This window comes from Squalius cephalus (assembly GCF_949319135.1).
Source record: "Squalius cephalus genome assembly, chromosome: 4".
In the NCBI taxonomy this organism is placed as follows: domain Eukaryota; kingdom Metazoa; phylum Chordata; class Actinopteri; order Cypriniformes; family Leuciscidae; genus Squalius; species Squalius cephalus.
The window spans coordinates 47,418,604-47,437,232 of NC_137125.1; the positions used below are offsets into that span (position 1 = coordinate 47,418,604).

Below are 18,629 nucleotides of genomic sequence, written 5' to 3' on the forward strand. Positions count from 1 at the left end.
TTGATAAATCCACGTTTTGTCATTTATACTGGTTGTTCAATTAAATGATCAATCTTCCCATTATTCAGCCCTCAATCAATCATTAATATATCGATGACTGTTGATGTAGGGCTTAAATTGTTTAATATTAGGCTTTTTACAAAAATATTTAACCACAATAAAAATGTCTGTTCGACCAGAAACAATCATACAGAATTTTCATTATGAGAAAGAACCGAACAATTCTGGTTCCAGTAAGAGATCAACATGGAGACACACTCTCCTGCCATAAAAGAACAAGACGCTTATCATCTCGTTTCTGGAATATGTGTATTTTGCTGCCATTTATTGGAAGACAAGACTAACACACTGCAGTCAAAAATGCTCATTGTCTCCCTTGTCCCTCTGTCTTTAGAATAAGAAGTGTTTTGCTGCCATTTTGTTTGTGAGTAAGGCATTGCCACATTTAACGCACATGCCCATGGCTGCTGCTGTAGGCCTATATACTGCTATGGTGAATTATATATATATGATATAGTGAACATGTTTTAAAAAATATGCCAAAATGGTTTAAACTTTTTACTGAGTTACTACATACTAAAAATTATATACTGAGCAAATAGAATGAGATTATGTACTTGTCGTCTTGCCATGCTGTAGAAAGAGTTAATGTGTTTTTTCTCGTGTCCATTTCAATTTTAAGGAATTTTCCTTACTTAAGAAGTTAATACTGATGCATTAGTTATGTTTGCATAGCTGGAAACTTCATGTGTTTTAAAGTTTGATCAATTATCACCACAGACTGTAAAAAAAAAATATTATCACACACGCTGATTGGAATATATCCAGAGGCAGAACAACAGTGACGGCTAGCGTAACTCTGTGGTTGAATGCTAATGTGATAAACCCATCAAAAATCCATCCTGATGAAGAAGCAGCCCGCCTCTGTCAGGTGTGTGTGTGTGTGTGTGTGCATCCTTACTGAGGTGTCTCAATATGGATCCATACCCACCCCATATCAAATATACAACGCCTGTCACTTCTGTGGAAGTATGATTTTGCAGAACAAGGTGCTTCAGCAGAAATGTAGTTCACTGGCTCTCTCTGCTGGTCACAAGGTGAACAACATGCTTATCTTCACTGATAATTATGGTTTTTGTGGGCCACCTGAAAGAAACCACTTTTGGTTAAATTAGGTACATTTCACAATAGTTACAATAATGTTTTTGATACATACATATATATGAAAGCTTTGACAAAATGAGCTTTTAGGAGAAGTAGTTTAAGGGTCTTTTCTGCCTTTCGTTAGTTTAATAATGGCTTACTTGTGCACTGTGCTCTTGGTAAACATTTACATTTTCAATGGCTTTTTTGCTACTTGTTAATGTCATGCTAACATATCTAATAGACAGTGTTCAGAGTTAGTTATCAGTGTTTTTATCTCTTCTCTGCAGGTGTTGGGCTTTGATGCTGTAAATAAATTGGAGAGTTTCCTGTCTCCTGTAAGCCGTGTGTGTGTGTGTGTGTGTGTGTGTGTGTGTGTGTGTGTGTGTGTGTGTGTGTGTGTGTTTCTGCATCCCCTCTTGATGGGTGGGGAGGAGGAGCTCATCAGCACTGACTGTTAGATATATATGGAGAAGATCATTAAAGCCTGGTCTGATTTGTCACTGAAGTTGTTTGATGATTTCCTCTGTTCTGTCTAATAAGGTAACAGCGAGTGTGATTGGAGGGTTTTGAACCTCTTTCTCTCTCATTAAGGGGGCTGAGAGAGGACGCCTGTACTTCTGTATCATCAGTGCGGAGAAGCTTGTACTGGATGTTGAATTAATCAAGCAGAGAGAGATGGAGAGATGCCTGACACTCATTTTAATGTCTTCAGTTATAATACTCATCACAGCTGGTAAGTATACATGAAATGAAAGAGATTGTTTTTTTTGTTTTTTTAATGATGGGTTAAATGCTATATTATTTAAGATCTTAAAATTAAACTATACTATAATGTGTTTTTTTAGATGCATGTGTAATCGCATTGTCATAATATATTGAATGTGCTCCTGTGTTTAACAGGCAGTTTATCTCTTTCTCTCTCTGTCTCTCCAATTTATAAAGAGCTACAAATAAGTTTTACATGAGTGTGTTCTTTTTTATTCAATATAATATATCGTTATCAAAATAATATTAATATTTATTAATTGAAACCCTAAGAGGTCATTATTGTAGTTTTTTTTTTTTTTTTGTCTTGTTGTGTTTTGATTATAATTCAATTTTTCATGTGATATCAACTTTGTAAATGTTGTCTCAATCTTCTGTTATCTAAAAAAATCATACATTGATCACATTTTCTCTGGATGAAAACGATTTAATCGCCATGTGTCAAACATTATTCTATAACCATGCAGGCATCTCTGTCCCTCGAGTTGGGTGGCTGTAAAATTGATCACACATTTGGAGTTCTGATTTGATAAACATTGATTTGGAAATATTAGTGACAGACATGTTAGATTGAGCCAGTCCCATGAACATTTTTATAATAAAAAAGAAAAATAATCACTCATTCATAATCCAGCAGGATAAATGCTGTATAATGTTATGTCAAGAAGTTGTGATCATGACAAACAAAAACAAAACCTAAAGGCCTTTTATAGGGTTACAATGTTAGTGTCTTAAACAATGCCAAGACCTCAGCTACAGAAGAACTATATAGAGGGAAAAATAAAGAATACACCAGGTTTAATATAGTTTAAGCTCAATCAACATAATTTGTGGCATAATTTTTTACCTAAATAATACATTTCTACTTGTCTCCACTTTAAAAAAAAAGGGGGGTTTTCTGTAAACTTTAAAATACTCACTGTCTCAATAAAATAGAAACAAGACTTAAACAAATATATGTTAACATGATTATAGTGTGGGAAAAAAATGATTTCTAACCTTTTCTGTGCAAAGTTATTTCCAGTTTTAAACTGTTTCCATGACAACATAATGGTATAAACCCAGTAATTGTTTTTAACTATTTACAGCTGAAACAATAATGCATTTTAGGATAATTGAAACCCTACTTTTCTTTTTTTTAAAAGGGAGTCAGCATAATTATTTTTTTGTTAATCAACATGTTGATTGAGCTAAACTTGTATTGAACTCTGAATATAAATTTTAAATACTCAGACGTATGTGTCCATTTTCCCAGTTGTCCCACTTTGTAATGCTGTAAATTGAACTCTCATCCCTTCATCTTTCATCTCTCATTGTTACTGCTTAATATTTAGACAGTGTGAATGTGAGGTTGGTTGGTGGTCACAGTCGCTGTGCTGGTAGAGTGGAGGTTCTTCATAGAGGTCAGTGGGGAACAGTGTGTGATGATTTCTGGGATTTGGCTGATGCTGCAGTGGTGTGTAGAGAGCTGGACTGTGGAGAACCTGTAGATGCTCTGAGTGATGCTCATTTTGGACCAGGATCAGGACCAATCTGGATGAGTTTAGTCATGTGTACTGGATCAGAGACAACACTGAAGAACTGTGGGTCAGCAGGATGGGGTAAAAGCAACTGTAATCATAGTAGAGATGCTGGAGTCATCTGCTCAGGTAAAGTATTTTACATATTAAAATTCATATGTGCTTCCAGATTGGCTTCTAATTTTTAAAGAAGTTTTAAAATGTTGACTTCAATAATAAATACATTTTATATATATATTTGTTGTGGTTTTCTTTTGTGTTTTTACTTTATTCATTATAAGACTAAAAATAAAATGGCTTTGAGTAAAAAAATCATCATCTTGAAGCCCCATAAATAAGCCATGCTTTTGTTGATCTGTGTTGTCTTATTCAGAAGTCCGGCTGGTTGGAGGTTCTCGCTGCTCTGGGAGGTTAGAGATACTTGATGATCAGTCGTGGGTTTCAGTGTGTGACGCTGCCTTTGACCAGCAGGATGCAGAGGTTGTGTGTAGAGAGCTGGACTGTGGGGCTCCTGTACAGGTGCTGGGAGAAGATGCTTTTGGCAAAGGAGACACTCAGATGTGGACACAAGAGATTCAGTGCAGAGGAAATGAGTCTCAGATTCACTTCTGTCCAACATCACCGTTAGATGAAAACAACTGTTCACATGAGCACAACATTGGTTTGCTGTGTACTGGTAACAGTTCAAAGTACAACAAAGCACATTTCATTTCATTTATTTCATATTATAACAATTTAAATTTACAATAGCCTTTTCTCTTACATTCATAGACATAAGTAATGTGAGACTGGTAAATGGTAGCAGTCGCTGTGCTGGTAGAGTGGAGGTTCTTCATAGAGGTCAGTGGGGAACAGTGTGTGGAGCTGGCTGGGATTTGGCTGATGCTGCAGTGGTGTGTAGAGAGCTGGACTGTGGAGAACCTGTAGATGCTCTGTATGATGTTCATTTTGGACCAGGATCAAAACCGTTTTGGATGAAAAATGCAATGTGTACTGGATCAGAGTCTACATTTAAGAAATGTGGATTCATACAACCAACTGATCTTGATGTGTGTCTTGATAAGAGCGCTCAAGTCATTTGTTCAGGTAAGCTAATGCTAAAAATCCTGTCTTAATGTACAAAACAATTGCACCAAAAGCAGTCATAATTAATTTTTTGTGACCATTTTCTAGCTTCTTTCTGACAGCACAAACTGTTAAGGTCAGACTGTAATAATCAGAGACCTTGTTAAAAATACAATTTAGAAGCTTGTTTCTAACTCTACATTCTAATGTAATTCCCTGATAGGATTCATTCATAGACATTGTTGACATGAAAATGTTGAAATGTGGGCAGTCATGTAATGCATTTAGATTTGTACAGCAACGATAACTATACACTGTTTTGTTTATTAGCCGTTTTTGTAGGTTACTTTCAAGTCCTTTTGGACTGGGAAAAAGTTTTGCTGACATAATATGTTTTCATAATAAATATCTTTTATTTCAGAAGATAAAGTAAAGTATTATTTCTCGTTGATTGATATATTAATTATATGACTGACTCATTATTGAAGGTCTCTAACTTTAAATTTTGTTTTTCCTTCTTTCAGAAGTCCGGCTGGTTGGAGGTTCTCGCTGCTCTGGGAGGTTAGAGATACTTGATGATCAGTCGTGGGTTTCAGTGTGTGACGCTGCCTTTGACCAGCAGGATGCAGAGGTTGTGTGTAGAGAGCTGGACTGTGGGGCTCCTGTACAGGTGCTGGGAGAAGATGCTTTTGGCAAAGGAGACGCTCAGATGTGGACACAAGAGATTCAGTGCAGAGGAAATGAGTCTCAGATTCACTTCTGTCCAACATCACCATCACATGAAAACAACTGTTCTCATGAAAATTATGCTAGACTAGTGTGTGCAGGTTTGAGCCTTTTTTATATAAACTGAAATCAAATTTAATGTTCCCAAAATCTACACTAAATATTAGTAAATTTTATCATAGTTTTTTCTTTTTTTGTGATACTTTTTTCCTCATTCTTTCCTTTTGTCCATATGTCTTTACTCCCTCTTTATTTATTTTATAGACAATTTGAGAGTGAGGCTGGTTGGTGGTCACAGTCGCTGTGCTGGTAGAGTGGAGGTTCTTCATAGAGGTCAGTGGGGAACAGTGTGTGGTGAGACATGGGATATGGCTGATGCTGCAGTGGTGTGTAGAGAGCTGGACTGTGGAGAACCTGTAGATGCTCTTGGTGATGTTCATTTTGGACCAGGATCCGGACCAATCTGGACAAATCGCACGTTATGTTCGGGATCAGAATCTACACTGAAGAACTGTGGAACAGTAAATTGGGGTTTTTATGACTGTGATCATACTAAAGATGCAGGAGTAATCTGCTCAGGTAAACTGCTCCAAACCTTGCCCTGTTTTTACATCACTGATAATTCAACTGCCTTAAAGGGAAAGTTCAACCAAAAATGAAAAGTCAGTCATCATTTACTTTGTGTCTTTTCAAATCTCTATGACTTTGTTCTGTAGAGCACACTTTTTTTTCTTATTTTACTTTCATTATATTGAAAAGAGTACCAGGATATTCTGTAAAATTCCCCTTTTATGTTCCATAAAAATACATCTGTTTGTGGCCCAATCTGTTTATTCTTGCAACCACCCTTAGAAGCATAGACCAAGAAGAGAATCGACTTAAGCGACTGAGGATGTCTGCTCCGTCTCTGACTGAGGTCACAAAGGTTTGGACTAATTTAACTTCAGGATCACCGACAAGCAGGTTCACAGGTGTGTATGGTGTTGCATTTACTTCCTGTTCCCACAGGAATTTGGGTCCTGATAACCACATTGATGTAGAGATGGCAGACGCATTAAGCCCTCTAGATGCATAATCAGCAGGGTTATCTGTTGTATTTACATAACACCAATGACTAGGATCGGTGACATCTCGAATCAGCTGCACTCGATTTGCGACAAAAACATGAAACCTACGGGCTTCGTTGTTAATGTATGCTAAAACGACCTGCGAGTCTGTCCAGAAGAACTCTTGGTCAATCTTCATTTCCAGCTCATTTTTCAGCATGACACTCATTCTGGCAGATACGACAGCGGCTGAGAGTTCTAACCTGGGAATGCTTATGACCTTTGTAGGTGAGACCCTGGCTTTAGCCATCACCAGACTGCAGTGGACTTCACTCTTGTCATTTTTGAAGCGGAGGTAGGAACAAGCACCATATCCTACATTACTCGCATCAGAGAAGTGGTGTAACTCTGTTCTGACTATGTCACTGAAGGTATGTGGGTGATAACATCTTGGTATCAATACTTCCTTGAGTTTCAGAAGATCGTTTTTCCAACCCACCCATTGAGAACGCAAGTCATCAGGAAGTTCGTTGTCCCATTCAGTACCTCTACGACACAGTTCTTGTAGGATACACTTTCCCTGTAGAATAAATGGGGCGACAAACCCAAGAGGGTCATATAGAGAGGCTATAACAGACAGAATACCACGGCGAGTCAATGGTTGATCCTTAAGGTCAATGCTGAAACTGAATGTGTCATTCTTTGTTGACCATTGAACGCCGAGTACGCGTCCAGCTGGTGTTGCTTCAAGATTAAAGTCAAGAGGCTTTGATGTTGTTGCCTTTTCTGACGGGTTTAAACAACTCAGAACGTCTTCCTTATTTGAGTTAAATTTGTGAAGCCGTAAACCTCCATGTTTACACACTCTTTGAGCTTGCATTATTAGTTCTTTGGCTTCACTGGTTGAGGGAACGCTGGTTAACCCATCATCCACATAAAAGTTCTTCTCAATGAATGCTGAGGCTGAAGGATAGTTAACCTTGTGCTGCTGTGCCAGGTACTTTAGGCCAAAATTGGCACACCCAGGTGAAGACGTGGCACCAAAGAGGTGGACCGCCATGCGATATTCTTGAGGCTCTTTCTCCAAGTCTCCACCCTCCCACCATAAGAATCTCAGGTAATTGCGTTCATCAGGTGGGACGAGAAACTGGTGAAACATCTTCTCTATGTCACAGGTAACTGCTACTGGCTCCTTTCTAAAACGGCACAGCACTCCCACCAAGGAATTGGTTAGATCAGGCCCAGTCAGAAGTGTGTCATTTAGAGATATACCACGAAACTTTGCTGAACAATCGAATACCACCCTCAGCTTGTTTGGTTTCTGAGGGTGGTACACCCCATGGTGTGGGATGTACCACACTGTCTCTCCACTTAATATAGCTGGAGCTTGTTCTGCATCACCCTTGATAATCATCTCTTCCATGAAAGCCTTGTAGTGATCATAATACTGTTTATTGGACTTGAGCCGTTTCTTTAGGTGTTGTAGTCGAGCAGTTACTAGCCCTTTGTTGTTGGGTAGTGAGGGTCGGCTGCTGCACTTAAATGGGAGAGGAAGCTCGTAATGTCCATTATCCTTCTGATGAATATTGGCACTGAGGTGCTGTATGAAACGAACATCCTCTTGTGACACACATTTATCCTCATAAGCTTTCTCATTGAAATCTGACTCAAGAATTTTCAGGATATCATTGGGCGATGGGACAGGTATTTCCTTTACTGCAACACGGTGGACAAAACTCTGATTTCCTTGTCGGTCAAGGTGTGGATTAGACAGGCCTATAATACTCCACCCAAGCACAGTTCTTTGCGCGAAAGCCTCATTTTCACCACCTATAATGGCTTCCAAGGGAGCTAGAGCAGATGGGCAGTCAAATCCAATTAAAAGTCCGACTTCACAGTTCAAAAGTGGTGATAGCTGACTTGCTAAGTGTCTGAGGTGACTCCACTGAAGCGCTGTGTGCTTGGTGGGAATATACGACTTGTCCACTGGAATGAAGTCTCTTGTGTATGCTTGCTGTAGTGGTATAGAACTTGCAGATTGTAGTCCTCTTACTTTAAGTCCACAGACTCTCTTACTGGCAGTGATCGTGTCAGCAGCTGTCATGGTGCTGAGCCTCAATTGCACAGGTTGTGAGACAACATTCAAACTTTCAAGAAGATCTTCCAAGATGAAACTTGAGTCGCTCTGGGTGTCAAGTAGAGCATAAGTTAGTACTTCTCTTTGGGGTTCGTCCACTGTAGAGATGAAAACTGGCACAATGCTGGAAGTAGCAGGAGAACATTGAGTAAGTGCGTGGGTCATGACTTTATGAACTTCCTCATTCGCTTGAACATTCGTAGATGCCCCTTTAGGGTCCTTTGAAGGAGCTTTATCCCTTTCTTCATGTAAGCAGGTAGGATGACTTCGACCACACGTACCACATGTATGTCTTCTTCTACAGTCTTTACTCATGTGTCCCTTTCTGAGACATCCAAAACAGAGGTGGGTTTCATGAATGAAGGCTTTCTTTTCTTCAATAGTCTTTCCAGCAAATGTAGAGCATTGAGCAATGTGATGTTTTTCATCCTTGCAGAAAAGGCACGATGTCTTTGGCTTAGAGATGTACGTCTCTGGTCTTTTTGAGCTTAAGTCGTTCACCTGAACCTTTGTACTGAGAGCCTTAGCACGTTTGGGGAACCTTTCATCTGTGTTCCTTTGATTCACAAATAGCGCAGAGGTTATAGGGTTACAAGCTATTTTTGCTTCCTTTTGCAGAAATTCTGTGAAGCATTTGAAACTTGGATAGTCACCTGATGTGTCTAGCTCTTCCACCACGATTCGGTTCCACATTCTCACAATCCATTCGGGGAGTTTCTTTAACAGCTTGTGGTTTTCTTCAGAATCATTTAGGATGGCTAATCCTTTTACGTGAGGAATTGCCTCGACACAACCTTGTAGGAAATCTGTGAAATCTCGTAATGCCAGTGGGTCATTTGCTCCAATTTTGGGCCATCTCATCAGCTTGTCTCGAAACGCTCTTTGGATGACGAACGAGTTCCCGTACCTTTCCTGTAACACTTTCCAGGCACCTTGATACGCATCCTCAGAATTTCTGTAGAAATATCCCTCCACCGCTTTGCGAGCTTCCCCAGCAAGGTAATTCTTCAGATAGAACATTTTTTCACCAGAAGGAAGAGGTTTTCGATCAATGAGGGCCATGAATGACATCTTCCAATCTATGAATTTTAAAGGGTCACCAACAAAGACAGTGGGTTCTGGAACTGGCAGCCGATGTGTGCTTAGTGAGTTTGCTATTTCTTGAGCTAGATTTGCAGTTTCCTGAGGTGTTGTAACTTTATATCCTTCACATGATGCTTGCTGAGGTAGGAACAACTGTGCTTCCGGGTTCAGTTGAGATGTAAGCTCTGTCCTTTGGCAGCCAGTGTGAATGCTAGGGCCTTCGTCATCTTCACAGCAATGAAGGTTGCCTTCCAAATTGTTATACACTTTGACACGAGCTGCTGCTACTTTAACGTCTTTGTCAACTTGTAGCTGTTGTAGCCGCTTCTTTTCCTCAACTAGCCTTAACTGCATTTCAGCCTCCTTCTGCTTTATGTCCGCTAACATTCTTGATTCACAAAGCTTCCAGTCATGCTCCATCTTATCAAGCTTAGCTTGTTGATTGTGAATTTCTTGTAAAGCTTTAGCTTGTTCTAGTTTCGCTGCAAATTCTGCCTGTGCATCAGCACGCTTACTTGAGACTTTAGAAGTCTTTGATTGGTTATCGGATCCCAGTGATGACTCTGAAACGACTGTGTTTGTTACTGTACATCCAAAGACGGATCCATATTCATCCTTATTCAGCACCTGCCTTACTCTTTCCTTCACAAGTTCTTCGTTGTAACTTTCATTAAATGTTTCCAGTCGTTTACTGACAAGATCAGTGATCTCTGCAGTTAGTGCAGCGCAGGCATCCATACGTTTAACAATGTCTGGAGTAGTAGTGTGGTTACGCAGAATCGGTTCATAACGCTGATAGACTGAATCATGTCTGCCTTGAATGTCCTGCTGTATTTGCTCCAGGTCTTCACGTGTACAGAATGTTTTCAAATGTGATCTAGCCTCTCTTGCAGCCTGCTTCCAGGACTCATATGTCTTATGGAAGGACCTTTCCTGTTTCTTTGCTTCGAGCTCATGCATCTCTCGACCTTTCTCTGTTAAGCTTCTTTCACGTGAGCTTGCTCTGATCTGTTGCACTGGTGAGTTACTTATTTCTTCAGCTGGAAGTGGCATCTCCTCAACTGATTCAACTTCCTTTTCAGGTGGGTTTTCCATGGCCTCTTTAATGTTGTTTGCTTCTTTAAACTGGGCAACTTAAGCTATAAGTGATACCATTTCCATCAGACCTCTAAAATGTAAGCACTCAAAATATTAGCAACGAGAATCAACACAAATGCAAACTGTAAACACTTTTAACATTTAAATATTTCCCTTGTAATAGATCAGAAATTTCAGTGTTTACAAACAGTAATAAAGTTAACTGTACTCTTTGTGTATGACTTTTTAAATGTCCAAGATAAATCTTCAACAATCAACGTTCAAATTTAACACACAAGTTTTTTATAGACTTTAAATAATCAAGTAAACTTGAATATTTTCTTGTGATTTGACATATTCAATTTAAATGTCTCTTGTAGTTTTATCCTTCAATTTAATAGTTCAAAAAAAATTCTTCTTTCCATTTGAACATGTCAACTTACAGAGTTCCAATGAATGGATGCAGCTCACGTGGGAATACGATTTAACTCACAGTCTCAATCTCATCTGTAATGGTAAACGGTGCCTTGCTACCACCTTGCGATCTTTCCCTTTAAGCAGTTATAATGACGTCACGATCCGCTGTGACTGCGCAGACGTCCGCAGCGCCGTGCTGATCCTCGTGCGGCGTTGTGATGAACTCTCTCGAACAGGGCAGCAGCGAAGCGATGCAGTCCCGATAAGCGTCGAGTTTCACTGTAGCGGCCCCTCGGCGTCGACAAACGAGACAGAGAGTTTCGACGGGTGCTTAATCTTCTTTATTCCGCTCGCTTTGAGCGCCATTAACCGTGACTTCGATAAACGTTGTGTTGTAGCACCGTGAAACTACATAAAGAAACAATATACTCATAAATAAAAAAACATATGTACAAATCAGGCACGGCGCCAGGATTTCAGTTTTGGATGGGCCAGACCAATTGTGGGTGGGCCTTAAATTAAAAACGTTATCCAATCACTGTTTAACCTAATAAAAATTACTGACTAATATACTGTTATATTATCTGTGCGTATAATATAGATTTTAATAGCTTGATGCTCTTTAAATATTTTGTTGCATTGTAAAAAGTGTCGGTGCATAAGACGGACCTCTCCTCGATCGCTCTCCATGGTTCTGACCAAAGAAGAGCGCTTTGTAATCTCCATTACGCATCAAACCTGGCGTTGTCTCTTAGTGCGTTACGAAGACTCTTGAGTCTTGAGGTATAACTTAACTAAAGGTATACTACCACTAAAGGTACCATTGTCTTCAGGGCTATCATCCACTCGCGAGGCAGAGGCGCTGGCGCCCTCCTAGCAACGGCGCTGGTCGCCGAGAAAGATATGATACATCATGAGATGCGCAAATATGTCTGGAGACATGACATGTAAGACATGATTTTGACCACTTCATTGAGTTTTGTTTAGTAGAAAGACTTTTTTTTTAAAGATTTTCGTTTTGTATAAATTGTATCTTAATTTTGATCAATGTTTTACCAATCAATTGCCTGTATTTAATTAATAATAAGAAAATATATAGCAGACAATGTAATAAGGCGCCGCCATGATCACTTGCATTGCACGTGAACTGGAGGGTGCCGAAACTCAGCTTGTGCCTCACAGATTTCAGAAATATAGGCTATCTATTATAGAAAGCTTGAAATGTCTACTTTTAAACGAAAATATTCAAAACCAAAAAGAAATGGGCTCTCTGATTATGAAATCCATATGAAATGTGCATTTTTCTCGCGTTCATGGCGAGTCAGCATCGTCAGCAACTTCATCTTTGCAGCGACACATAAAACACCAGTTTATTAATAAATAATTAAATGTCTCCTCCTTGCTATTTTAGACACATTCATAATCATGACTTTTACCGGTTCTTTGTGGCTAGCAAGCGTGCGGTCGTGCGCTTGACGTAAACTATCATTATCCTGTGTAGGCTATATAGCCTAAGTAGCATAATTCAAATAATATACAGGGGCGATTTATCCACGAATGGCTTAAATGAACAACGACTAGTCCGCTAAAAAAAAAATTTTTTAAGTCAGCCCTATTCCACATTTTTTCGAACCAGGCAACAGGACATGTGTTGAGCGAGCGGCCCTGCGGAATGAGCGAGAGGAGCGGAATATTCAGAAATGCGCTCTCCACTCACGAGCTCTGATCGGAACAAACCCGAACCACTGTCTGCTGAATTTGCGCAGAAACATAAAAATAGACATAACCAGCTTTTTAAAATGGTTTTTAAAACTAAACATTTAGACTATTTTAGCACAAATTATTACGATTTTTTATAGTTCTTGACAAAATTAGAATATATGAAACGTTTTTTTTGAAGAAGAAGAAGAAGAAGAAAAGTTTTGGGTGGGCCTGTTGAAAAGTGGGTGGGCCTAGGCCCGTCAGGCCCACCCATAACGCCGTGCCTGGTACAAATGACAGATTACTTAAACAAATACACATTTACAGATACCCAAAAGGCAAATAAATTATTACATACATGAGAAATTAACCAAAAGAGCTCGACAAATAACACTTGCCATACGAAATTATATATTACTTTAAAATACAACATGCAAACACACAATAAAGACACATACCTCGCTCCGCTTGCCAAAGGGGTACTAAAAGAACCAAAACGTAAAGTGCATCCACCTTTTTACAATATATATTTCAAAACTTTGTAAACACCACGTGAGAACCACAATGTGCTCCTCGTCCGCACCTCTTTCTTCTCCCTGAGTTACAGCTTACGTTACGTAGAGAGCGTGCGTGCGCGCACACAACACGTTTAAAGGGAAACACACACATACATATTTTGCGGTCATTTACAAAAAATTTGGCTAAAATATCATATAACAACAATCAAAGTATATTTCATAACATACTTTAAACAGCATAAAAAATGTCAGAAAGATGTTATGTTTGTTGTTAATAAATACCAGTGGTGACGTTTTATGACACACGCACTAGTCATATCATCAGTGTCCAAATGTGTAGTGAGTCAGTGTGCTTTACCAGTGCCGAATTTGTGTACACAATATACTGATACGCTAACGTGCTTATGGAGATGCAATCACAGTCTCTATCTGTATTTTTCTGTCACTTAGATAAAAAGAATGTGAGGCTGGTTGGTGGTAACAGTCGCTGTGCTGGTAGAGTGGAGGTTCTTCATAGAGGTCAGTGGGGAACAGTGTGTGGTAATCTCTGGGATATGACTGAAGCTGCAGTGGTGTGTAGAGAACTGGACTGTGGAGAACCTGTAGATGCTCTGAGTGATGCTCATTTTGGACCAGGATCAGAACCAATCTGGATGAATCTTGTCATGTGTACTGGATCAGAGTCTACACTGAAGAACTGTGGGTCAGCAGGATGGAGCTTACATGACTGTACTCACAATTTAGATGCCGGTGTCATCTGTTCGGGTGAATAATTTAACTGATTGCCCATTAATTCGTTGTGACATAAAGAATATTTTGTTTGGAAACTGTTTGTATGTTTATTGTTTTTAACTATCAAGCATTTGTTTTTGTCTACTGTGCACTGACATTCCTGTAATATTAACAGGTCATCAAGCTTCCAGACTCGTTAATGGATCTCACCTGTGCTCTGGGAGGTTGGAGATGCTTGATGATCAGTCGTGGGTTTCAGTGTGTGACGCTGCCTTTGACCAGCAGGATGCAGAGGTTGTGTGTAGAGAGCTGGACTGTGGGGCTCCTGTACAGGTGCTGGGAGAAGATGCTTTTGGAAAAGGAGACACTCAGATGTGGACACAAGAGATTCAGTGCAGAGGAAATGAATCTCAGATCTCATTTTGCTCAATTTCATTATCACACAAACAAAGCTGTACCAGTGACTATAATGTTGGTCTGATCTGTTCTGGTAAATTATAAATATTCAGTGTCTCTTATTTTGTATTTAAAACATTATATGTTCTCTGTCAGCTGCATTATACTTTATTTTAACCTCTATGTTCTTTATTCAGGTTACACAGATGCTAAACTGATGAACGGTTCAGACTCCTGTTCTGGAAGAGCGGAGCTTCGGTTCCTCAATGAGTGGGGCTCAGGGTGTGATGCATGCTGGGATATGAGAGCTGCCAGTGTCCTCTGTAGACAGCTGAATTGTGGGATTGCTGTGTCTGTTGTGGGATCAGACTGGTTTGGAGAGGGAAGTGGTGAAATCTGGGCTGATGTGTTTGATTGTTACGGGAATGAAACAAATCTCTCAGAATGTTCCATCTCTTCATGGAGTCGAGCTGAATGTTCTCATAGACGAGATGTTGGAGTCATCTGCTCTGGTAAACTTATTTGACACTGAGAGCATTATGCTCTTTTTCACCATGTTATAACACAATTCTTATTTTAGTAAAACATGAGATCTTCTCCTCAGGTTCCTCTCTGGCTGTTCATGACGGTCTGGTGCGGTTGTCTGGAGAGAGACAGTGTGAGGGGGAGCTGGAAGTTTCCATCCATCAGGTCTGGAGGAGAGTTCTGCTGGACTCCTGGAGTCTCACTGAATCCTCTGTGGTCTGCAGACAGCTGGGCTGTGGCTCTGTGCTGAACTTCTCCAGCTCCTCTTCATCCAGTCCTGAACACAGTCATGAGTGTGTGACGGGCTTCCAGTGCTCTGGGAGTGAAGCTCATCTGGGGAACTGCAGCTCTCCACAAACTCTCAACTGCAGCTCCACACAACAGCTGTCAATCACCTGCCTTGGTGAGAACAACAACATCTGGGCAGATTCTTCAGTTGTTAGTGATCAATAATGTGTTTTTCTCTCTCTGAATATCAGGTCGCGGGTCCATCAGGCTGGTGGGTTCTGGGGGAGACTGTGCAGGGAGGCTGGAGGTTTTTCACAGCGGCTCATGGGGGACAGTGTGTGATGACTCCTGGGATATTAAAGATGCCCATGTGGTGTGCAGACAGCTGCAGTGTGGAGTGGCCCTCAGTAACCAGCAGGTACCAGCCTGGTTTGGTCCTGGTTCTGGACCCATATGGCTGGATGAGGTGGAGTGTGAGGGGAATGAGACGTCCCTGTGGAACTGCTCTTCTCCAGGCTGGGGGAAACATGACTGTCAACACAAGGAGGATGTAGGAGTCGTGTGCTCAGGTAAACACAACTAAAAAACAAAACTTTTTTGTAACATTTAAAATCTAAAATATTATTTGGTATATTTCAGTCATCCATATATATGTAAAATTCAGTAGTTGAAATAAATGGAGTTCGATGAAAGCTATTTGGTTGTGTTCATGTTTCCATCTAGAGTTTAAAGAGATCAGGTTAACTGAGGGCTGTGAAGGGAATGTGGAGGTTTTCTACAATGGATCCTGGGGTAATGTGTGCTGGAACCAGATGGAACTAGACACAGTGAGTCTGATCTGTCAAGAACTGAACTGTGGAAGATCTGGTGCTTTTTCCAATTCTATAACAAGGGTGGAATCAGCTCGTAACTGGCTGGATAAAGTAAAATGTCGACCACATGATACAAATCTGTGGCAGTGTCCATCTTCACCCTGGGGACAGAATGACTGTGGTGAAAATGAAGTGGCTAAAATCACCTGCTCAGGTAAGGTATAATATAATATATTCTTCACCTTTTTTCCTGAGCAACCAATGAGTGCTGCCATGACAGATTCGAACGTCCGTTGTCCTATTTCTGGTCTCCATAGTAACCCATGTTAATACTAGATAAAAACAGCAACTGAATTAATTAAACACAAACTTTTTGAACACTACTAAGAATACAAATAAGCTCAGGGTCAAGCCAATAAAATTAAGGAATTCTGTTTTGAGCACTACCCCACAAACATGTATGAATTGCATTCTGTGCCAAATACTGATGAGACAAAAGGAGCATGGCTTGCAGCACCATTAGTTAAAATACTCCCCAAATAAGGTATATGACTGCTGCTTATCATTTTGGGGATAAAAATCCCACTGAACTTCACTGCGATCTGCAGCTTTATTGGGAAATTAACGCCCACCTGTTATCAGTGTAGTTTAACTCAGGCCGCTTCATGTCATCTACTCACATTGAACTCTTGACAGCTGCGGCACTGCCAAAAGACAGTCATTGCAACACTGTAATTTGTCAGCATTATGGAGACATATCCTTTTTTTGGTAACACTTTACACAAAGGTTTCATTAGTTAACATTAGCATGTTTATTAATAAACATTAACAAAAATGAATAATGTTTATAATGCTCTAACTTGTGAATCCAGAACATAAAAGTCTTGAATCCCCTCGAAGCTATTTGACATGGTCTACATCTCCCTACCAGAGACCGTGTTCAGGTAAGTTAATTTGATGGCAAAGAACATCATAACAGTCATGTGACCAGAATAGTACTCTTCTGGATATTAATGTGTTGTCTTCTATGTGCAATTTAGAACGCCTTCCTCTCAGACTGAGTGGAGGTTTGGGCCGGTGCTCTGGGAGGCTGGAGGTGTATCATAACGCTGTGTGGGGTTCAGTCTGTGCTGATCTGTGGGACATCAGCGATGCTCAGGTGGTCTGCAGGCAGCTGGGTTGTGGAGCAGCACTGAGGGCTGATGGGAATTCAGTCTTTGGTGCTGGTGAAGGTGTTGTGTGGCTGAACAGAGTCGAGTGCAGAGGGAATGAGATTCACCTGTGGGACTGTCCTCTCTCCCTGAAGAACCACACTGACTGCTCCCACAAAGAGCACGCTGGACTCACCTGTGCAGGTCAGAGCAAAACACTGACCAATGTCTGTCTTTCTGTTTTTTTTTAAACATAATTTTAGTGCTAATAATACTGTTTGTGTCTGTTTTGCCAGATTTGTCAGTGTCCACTACTCCTGCCACAACATCATCAGCTTCTCCTCCAGTTTCTCAGACAGTGCGCTCAACATCAGTCACTCCTCCACAAACTCCTCCAGTGTCTCTCTCTGTGCTTGTGGTTGTACTGGGAGTTTTGCTCTTACTGCTCTTAGTGCCACTGCTTATACTGATTCAGCAGAACAGAGTGATGAGGAGAGGTAGGAGAGATCCAGAGACTGTCATATTGTTTGTTATTCATTGTGTGATCAGTCATGTGTTGTTGTTACGAACTGCTCCAAGACACGAAGGTTGAGATTTAAATGCAGCTTTAATTAAGGGGCAATCCGGACACGTAATCCAATATACAGGCAATCAATCGGTCAAAACTCAGGTAGGCCGTCCAAACAAACAAACAAACAAAACAGGCAGGGGTCAGAGGCAAAAGAGTAATCCACGGAACAGGCAAAAACCAAGAGACATGAAACCAGGGAAAATGCTCGGAAATGCAGTGCAACAACATACAAAACCTCGCAATGAGTGAACATGGTATAAATAGGCTGAGACTAACAGGGTAATGACACACAGGTGAATGCAATCAGTGATGATGAGTCCGGGCAGTGAGTTATGGGAAATGTAGTTTGTGAGTGATAATAGTCTGGTGTGGAGTGCCCTCTGGTGGCTCTCAAGGGCACTCCAGCTGGTGACCATTACAGTTGTGAACTGACAGCAGGTTTGTCTGTCTACACTCACAGCTCTCTCTAAGAGGAGACACAGGACGACGACTGAGGCCGTTTATGAGGAGATTCATCACAGACCCACTAATAGACAGAGTTTCTTCACTCAGAGGGGTGAGTAAATGTCATAGAGTCTGATTTGAGGAGATCATAATCACTATTCATAGTGGAGAGTAGAATAAATCACATAGATCCAGTTGTGTTATCTGAAATGATACAGGGTTAGTGTTGTGATTCAAAGGAATTGGGGATTTTGGTTGATTTACACCTGTGAACTTGTGTCTGATGAATCTACTTATCCATAATAGGAAGTGTCCTTTCAGAAGAACAGCATTCTGGGTATGAAGATGCTGATGAGCTTCTTTCAGGTTAGAGGACTCAAATATAAATCAATATCTGCTACATACAGAAATGAATGGATGTTGAATTAATTAAAAACATTTTCTTAGCTTGTTATCTTAACTGAGTTTAAATTATATAAACCATCCAGCATATAATAATTCAGATAAGGATTTATTGAATCTCTCTTTGTTTTCATCGATGCTTTTTAAAGCGAATTCTGCAGGAGGAG

At 40.3% G+C, this 18,629-nt stretch overlaps 1 protein-coding gene across 1 annotated transcript in view; it reads left to right on the forward strand.

Moving 5' to 3' along the window:
- Window positions 1-1,295: 1,295 nt before the first annotated feature.
- The window catches only part of LOC307157729 (uncharacterized protein), a gene marked incomplete at both ends in the record, with an annotated part of 62,746 nt that continues 45,412 nt past the window's right edge, over window positions 1,296-18,629 (forward strand). Inside the window, 15 exons of the mRNA XM_079869652.1 lie at window positions 1,296-1,322; window positions 1,434-1,481; window positions 1,738-1,879; window positions 3,246-3,560; window positions 3,805-4,107; window positions 5,021-5,323; window positions 5,487-5,801; window positions 14,118-14,423; window positions 14,527-14,841; window positions 14,934-15,296; window positions 15,334-15,651; window positions 15,806-16,108; window positions 16,935-17,249; window positions 17,342-17,529; window positions 18,367-18,426. Of these exons, the coding sequence (XP_079725778.1) occupies window positions 1,296-1,322; window positions 1,434-1,481; window positions 1,738-1,879; window positions 3,246-3,560; window positions 3,805-4,107; window positions 5,021-5,323; window positions 5,487-5,801; window positions 14,118-14,423; window positions 14,527-14,841; window positions 14,934-15,296; window positions 15,334-15,651; window positions 15,806-16,108; window positions 16,935-17,249; window positions 17,342-17,529; window positions 18,367-18,426 (3,621 nt within the window). The remainder of the gene's footprint in view (window positions 1,323-1,433; window positions 1,482-1,737; window positions 1,880-3,245; window positions 3,561-3,804; window positions 4,108-5,020; window positions 5,324-5,486; window positions 5,802-14,117; window positions 14,424-14,526; window positions 14,842-14,933; window positions 15,297-15,333; window positions 15,652-15,805; window positions 16,109-16,934; window positions 17,250-17,341; window positions 17,530-18,366; window positions 18,427-18,629) is intronic.